Source organism: Trachymyrmex septentrionalis, unplaced genomic scaffold (assembly GCF_001594115.1).
Source record: "Trachymyrmex septentrionalis isolate Tsep2-gDNA-1 unplaced genomic scaffold, Tsep1.0 scaffold81, whole genome shotgun sequence".
In the NCBI taxonomy this organism is placed as follows: Eukaryota; Metazoa; Arthropoda; class Insecta; order Hymenoptera; family Formicidae; genus Trachymyrmex; species Trachymyrmex septentrionalis.
The window spans coordinates 1,654,444-1,662,423 of NW_017305997.1; the positions used below are offsets into that span (position 1 = coordinate 1,654,444).

At 37.0% G+C, this 7,980-nt stretch overlaps 1 protein-coding gene across 1 annotated transcript in view; it reads left to right on the plus strand.

Annotated features, from left to right (window-relative positions):
- The window catches only part of LOC108754895 (beta-1,4-glucuronyltransferase 1-like), a 42,944-nt gene that overhangs the window by 20,908 nt on the left and 14,056 nt on the right, over positions 1 to 7,980 (plus strand). Inside the window, 2 exon segments of the mRNA XM_018497554.1 lie at positions 173 to 1,143; positions 1,572 to 1,752. Of these exon segments, the coding sequence (XP_018353056.1) occupies positions 173 to 1,143; positions 1,572 to 1,752 (1,152 nt within the window).

Here is a 7,980-nt window from a genome sequence, read left to right on the forward strand (position 1 = left end):
TGAACGTCCTATATAATTATTTCAATGATACAATTATTTTTAGATCTGTATCCAAGTAAATTCTTAGATATACTTTAGAGTTTACAAAGTCGTTTTTTTTATACGGTGCCCGTAAAGTAAAACAACGCCAGCCCAGATGAAGAACCAGCTGTAAGCTTATTTTTTCTTGTAGCTGGGATGCCGACCATGGAATCTCAGTTTAACGAGCGTGATCATCCTGGCGCTGTCGAACATGCTGCTGACGTTCCTGCTGTTGCAATCGGAGACTTGCGCGCCAGAAGCGATCCCGCGGGAAGTGGAGATGAACGCCGTCACCGAGTGGAATCTCGGCACTCTCGTCAAGCACGAGCAACAATCGGAATGCATCACGCAGGATTACCAGCCCGCGTCACCTGACGCTAACAGTCTCAAGCTGGACATTAAGCTCGGTAGATGGGACGCCCGGCGGATGTTCCGGATATACGACTCGGTGCTGGTCGGCAGCAGATTCACGGAGCTTTCGCAGACCTATCGGGTGTGTCTGGCTACCCAGAGCTCCGTGGAAAAATTGCACTCACTGGTGCAAGTCGCCTTGCACTGGACCGGCCCGATGTCCGTGGCGCTCTATGCCGCCGGTGATGAAGAATTCGAGGTGTTGCAGCGTTACCTGGTGTACCTGAGGAGATGCTACGAATCTATCAGAGAGAGAGTGATTTTCTCTCTCGCCGTGCCGAAAATGCGAACGCCCAGGAAGCAGCCGCGCGTCTTCGAACTGCCGGACCGTGTCGATTGTGCCAAACCGGAAGCCACCCTGAACGAGTTCATGAGCCGCGTACCCAGCGAGCAGACCAATTGGCGGATACGGAATGTGTATCCGCAGAACCACATGCGGAACCTGGCGCGCAAAAACTGCCAGACGGACTATGTGTTTTTAACGGACGTCGACATCGTCCCGAGTTTCAATCTGACGATCGTGCTCGACGAGTTCCTTAGGAACGACAACTGTGATAAGTGCGCCTATGTAATACCCACGTACGAGTTGGACACGCGCGTGAGGTTTCCTCCAAATAAGACGGAGCTAGTTAGGCTCGCCACGAAAGGCTTGGCCCGGCCTTTCCATCAGAAAGTCTTTATACATAATCAGTTTGCGACGAATTTCACGAGGTAAATGACACTTTACATCAATTATTGTAATTAAACGTTATTTCATATTATATTAGCCCTTTATAAATTTCTTGAAATTATGTTCGCTGTTATGTAATTAATTGGAAACAATTAAAATACTAATCAATTTAATATCCGTTGATTGAAATTGATTAAATACTCAACGTGACAGACTACAAATTCATAATGGTTTCTTTTTACGACAAGCTGCATTATTTGTACTTTAGTAATAATTTGTTAATTATAATTTAGAGATTGTATTTTTATAGTTAACAATTTATACAAAATTATATGGCATATGTATGTATATAATTTTGTGTATACAAAAATATACAAAATATATATCTCGTGAGATATAAAATAATCTTGTGGATGAGACTTGGCATAAATATTTAGTCTTTTTATTTTACAGTTTTTTTATTTTATAGGTGGCTGCAGGACGTGTCACCGAACCATGTGCATCACGAAAATGTGAAGACGGGTAAAGTGTACATTAGTCATGATGTGACGAATTTCGAATTCCTTTACGAGCCTTTTTACGTAGCGAAGGATATCGTTCCGCCCCACGATGAGAGGTTTATGGGATACGGATATACAAGGAATACCCAGGTACGCGACATTTCCTAAGATAACGTAGTTTTTTTCTAGCAGCACACTCACCATCTACATGACGAATGCATTAATGGTGACGGTGAATCGAAAATTCAATTTTGTTCCTCGAACATGAGATAACATAAAATAATACGTAAGTTTACATTCGATTCGAATAGGTTGATGAATGCATTTCTTTCCTTTAATGTATGAAAATACTCGTATTCGGGAAGATAAACGCAGTGGATGTATCAATGTATAAAAAAAACTTATGGCTATTATTTATGAAATGTATTGAATCTATCAGCAGCGATATCGGTAGAATAGTTTGAATTAAAAATGCTCCCCCCCGGAGCAACATTATCGTCAATATTCTTCCCTATGGAAAAACGGAAATGAATGATAAAGATCATAAATGGCTCAGATACGAATGTATCCATGATAATTGCACGGGTATACATCGCATATGAGCGTGTATTTCATCAAGCGCGACCGGTTTATTCCGTAACGTCGGGGAGATAAAAAGTGTTACATCGAAAATTAATATACCTTTCGGGATATTAGTAGGATTAGCGGATAAATGGCAATAATGGAACCGGCAGCTACTGGAGCCATTACTACGTTTCTACGCTTCTCTGTAAATAGACAGCATAAATTACACTAAAAGATGTACATTTTGGGATATTTACGATAAAAGCGGGATACCCTGCGTACATATATTCCCGTTTCATCAACCGAAAGAGAGAGAAAGAGGGAGAGAGAGAGAGAGAGAGAGAGATGTGTTCCGGATTACATTTCGCTAACTCGACGACGCGGCAAACCATGCTACGGGAAAATCATCAATGCGGAATGTAGTGGCTATAAAGTTACATATGCCAACGAGGGAGTATTAGCGAGATCATGACGCGAGCCAGGAAAAACGGCTAAAAAGGATCTCAACATGCGACGAGTAGCAAACTAGAATGAGCGTATCCCATTGCGCACGTCGCGCGGGACATTAATTGAATTATATATTATCATTGCCGCGCGGCGTTATCGGGCGATGGAGGCTCGTTTTGCGGAACGGACATTATTCAATTTAAACTTGATGCATCTCCGGCCGTGTAATCGAAGGTTTGCATATCGGGGCGGGTGTCGCGTGAACCGCAAATTGCGTTCGCTAATGTACTTTTCAGGCACGTCATCCTCGCGCGAATTACGAAGATTCGCAAATTTCTTAGATCGATAACGCAGAACTTCGAAACTTTATTACGTAATATCTCGTAGCGAATCGCGCAGGTTCGATAGCTTGAAATGAGGAAAATTTATTTCACTCTAAAATTAAAAATAAAAAAAACGGAACAATCATATTCGTAGCTACATGAAAAGAATGGTTTTACTGAAATATTAAAAATTTCATTAAGTATAGATTTAAAAACAAGTTTCGTTGGAATTATCAAAGTTATTATTTATATAGGACGATCAAGTTGATTGCTAGAATGTCGGTAAAAATTGACATTCTAGCAATCAACATTATTTATCATGTTTGAGTTTCCTATAATATAATTATTTTAATAAAATAAAATTTTCAGACTTACATCTATCTACGTTTCAAGATAATTCACTAAAATTGCTTTTTTTTCATGTATGTCCCAATTTCCACTTTCCGAAATCTAATCATAAAATTCTTTCTGTTATTTATTTAAACGACTCAGTTTTTGGGATGTAATGCTTTCGCCTTGTTGTTGTTTGTATGTATTTTATGTTTTATAACTATTATTAGCATTTCGTACCTGACTAGCGAGCCATTAACATTGATATAGAAATTCTCAGTGATTGTGTAAGTTTAATAATTTATATAAGTGACTATCTGAATTTATTATTTATTTATTCAATTTATATTACATACAGTAACGCTTGAGTTAACCGGACAGTTAATGAACATGCCAATATGACAATGTCTATGGTTCGTCCAATCATATTTATCACATGTAAGTTATATTTTTAACTATTGTTTTTTAACATAAAATATAATAGTTTATTTAATTTAAATATTTGTTCAGCAAATCGAGCAAGTTTTGATGCAAAGTTGTTCGCTGGAAAATATATTCTGACCATTAATATAAATATGAGACATAATATGAGAATTATAATTATTAAAGCTTACGAATTATTTATACTGAGGAGAATTCAAAACACGGATCAAAACGTTCACTCGCGGTATATATTAATTTTTAATATTAGAAAATAAGAAATTTGTACCACCATATACTCTCTCTGGCTCAGATTATAGGCTTTATATATACAATTGATTTAAACAACTCAATTATTTAAACGATTCTGTGAGAGAAAGAGGTCGCGGTGACTAAAATTACAGCGATCTTTAAAATGTTATTTGTGTCGAAAACCACAAAACAAACGCGAGAACCTTCCCGCTTCCAGTCCATATATACGGAGCATTGTATTCCTCTGAACATATAAATGTTCCTTTGTGGCATGCGGATCTCACATTGTTTTGACAAGAAAGTACGACAGTACCGACCGCTTCCGACTCTACGACGGAAATAACGAAATTCCACGCGCACGGCAAAAATCCGAGCGCGATGAACGTGCACAGCTGCAAAACGAGCACATGAAGTACACGCAACGGCAATAAAACAGACGTAAAATCTACGTACGTGATGATATCGGTACAACTGCATTTGTGCAAGAAAATTTTATGATCTGGGACATTCGCCGATTTTTTTGATCTTCTCCAGATGTGATAGTTGATACATTTAGCGACAGGTGCACTGAGAATTCCGTTTCGTCGAATCAACTGATCTCTTGTTTGATATATTGGCAATAAAATAACTTAGTCGAAGCTAAAAATTTGGTTATTATAATATTTTATTTATTTTTGATAATAATAGGTATTATCATTACATAAATAAAATTAAGAATATAGTTATATTCACTATCATTACGATTGCGCTTACTCAATAAAAATGTTTATTTTATTTTTTACTTATATGTTGATATTTTACTATATTAATACCTGAAATTGTTAGAAATTATAATTTTTTCGTGTTTGAAATAATTATACGTATAAGGTTATTTTTGGCAATAATAATCACAAAAAGCAAACAAGCTCTTAATCATAATTATTTTACCCTACAATTATAGTCACAAATCCAAACACTTTTTTTTTCAGTGTACCATGTTCGAAATTGTTATCACTTTGTAACTCTCTTGATGTTTATTTGACCGTTCATTTTATGACGGTTACCAGCGATGTACAAAGTATACATTTATATAATATATTATATTATAGGATCGTATATATGTGATAACATAAACTATAGAAATCAAAGTCTTAAACGGTCTAGCTGGATCTTAATGTAGTATGATTCTTATGTGAATTTATACAATACGTATGATCCCCAGAAACGCGCGCCAAAATGATTTTTCGGTCTTGAAACGCTAACTCTACTAAACTACCGCAGAGTAATATCACGAGTTAAATTGACTAGCAATTTAACAAATTTTTATACTCATTCGCATCTTCGAAATGAACGATCTCAATAATGTTGAATGACATACAATATTAAAATCTGTAAATAATTCATTCTTATTGCGAAAAATATCACCTTGGCCGGGAATTGAATCCGGATTTCTTACATTCCGAGCGTCTGAAGCTTTTAGACTACCGACGCCTTAGTAATATTCTTCGCAGTAATTGACATATGAGGGAACAACGTCTCTTTAGGCGACATAAATAAACAATATAATATATTATAGGATCGTACACATGTGTGATAACACAAACTATAATACATTTATATGTTAAACAAAAAGTTTAGTATCAGTTTTCGGTGACGTAAATGAAAAGTTCACTACTGGTCACGGTGATCATCACACAGTGAATGCGTTAAATCATTCAATCTATTTTAATGGCGCGAGTGAAAAGATGTTTTTTATTACAGAAAAATTTTATCATTAAATATATGGCAATATTAAAATGTATGTATGGCGGTTAGGAGCGTTAGGACGATGCTATCAGTTGTGAGATCCTTGTTGTGATAGTGGTGGTGGTGGTGGCGGTGCGGCCGGCATTACACGCGCTGGCGAATATCGGAAGTATGTACTCGTACATTGGTACTCGCGTCTCTCCTCTGCGGTTCCTGTCGCACAACATCTATTCCCTGTGGAGAAATGAGAATGAGTACCGTCTGTTTACCTTCTCTTTACCATCTCTGTAGTCAGTTACCAAAATTTCCACTCATTTCCGTTGTATATTCAGAGAAAGGTGTTTGTGACTATAATTGCATGATAACATAATTATAGCTAGTACTGCTATATAATAATGTTAGTAATAATTATTATACTTATAGATTTTACAAAAACATAGTTGGCATCGAAAATGACCATAAATATTATAGTTAATCCGCGAGACACTTTGTCGCTCTAATTATGAAATTTGAGTTTTATATATATTAGTATTGCAATAGTACTGCAATGTATAATAGTTGCGTACTGCAACATTATGTTATCACATGATTCGGTTTATTCATACATATTATTGGAAATGTTGATACCATGGAAGGAAAATGTTTGAAAATTTTGTGATTATAAATAAAATAATTATGATTAGAAGCTCTATATTTATAAGTACATTTTTACAATTATAATATTAATAACAACAATTATATTAATAGTTTTCCAAAAAAATATGGATGATACCGAAAATGACTATAAATTATAGATAATTTGTGGTAGTTGCGACCATTTTTTTCTCTCAGTATACACAACGCTCAAGCTCAGTTACCTCGTTCTTTCAGGAACGCAACGTGTGGCCGCATTCTTCACACGCTTTAAAAATTCTTTGCTTTCTCTGCTGTTCTTTTCCATTTTCATTACGAAAATTTTTTTTTACACGAATAAATCTTTTAACATTTTTTTCATTTAGCTGTGTAATGTCAGAGTTCCCGAATATTGTACTATTTCCAAGATGTAATCAATTTGATCAATTCTACTCGATGTAAATTTGCAATTGCAGTTGACGTCTTTACCTCGCCGCATATAGACGTGAGTCCCTCGTGAGAATATATTATAGCCGCCACCGGGCTGATTTTATTTTGCGTTAATTAATCTTCGGCTGTTTACGTATACAATACGCGAGGACAATGCGGTATGCGCCATAATTACGATGCAATTATGTCGGTTTTCCAACTCGCTTCGATTGCCCGGTAAAATGAGCGAGTTAATTGCCGATCGATTCGTTAATTCCCCATGCCGATCCCCGTGTAGCCTTTGTCCGGCCGCGAGCGAGAGCTTAACCGTTCCCCCACCTTCCTCCCCCTTATACAGCCTTCAATTACCCATCGATGTACCGAGCGATTGTCGACGTGGCCAATATAAAGGATTTGGCCCCTGACAATGTATGGCACGTGCTGGTCCCGTTCGCTCGCGACTCTACATTGGCGATCGATTCTGTCATCGTCGATTCGACACGCCATCCAGCGTAGTCGGACCTGGCGGGATTCTTTATTGTCGTGTTTATCGAGTGCGCCGATCGCGCCGGCACGAACCGCCCCGGCTTGATATCTCATCAGACTGGCGTTATCGGATTGATTTCGACACCCGGGGCTGGCGCACCGCGATAAGCGAGATAAGCCTGGCGTGGAAGGCGTCAAAGTGTAGAGGAACAGAAATAAAAATCGGGAAATGAACATATTTCGCCATGTATTTTTCGAGCGTACATCTCGAATTGTAATTAGTTTGGATTGTGATTTTTGTAGAACTTAATTATTTCAGGCCTTCGTGCAAATTAAATAAAATTGTAAGAGGAGAAATTGATACTATTATGGCAGTTAAGATTTTAAGGAATATATAATGCAACGGTGATTCTAAGTAGAACATAAACTTATTAAGGCATCAAAATGGCGTCGAAATAGTTTCAAAATGATCGTTAAAAGTTATTTTCCGATCAGTCTAACGTCGATTAAGTTTAACGTCAAAATGAGGTTATCGTGTTCTGTTTGGATATGAACAGGCACATCTTTTATTTGTAATCAAAAGAGAGATATGTTAAAATCTTTATTTTAACTTTCATATGGCGTTCAAATAAAGTCACTTTTACTTTTTCACGACTTGGTATTATCAGCTTTACGAACTACAAAGTGACACGCTTCCATTCACGATATGAATAAAAAATGGCATCGATGTTATCTGACGTTTCATTTCCCGGCCTATTATTGATTAGTAGCTGAAACTAATTTATAATAT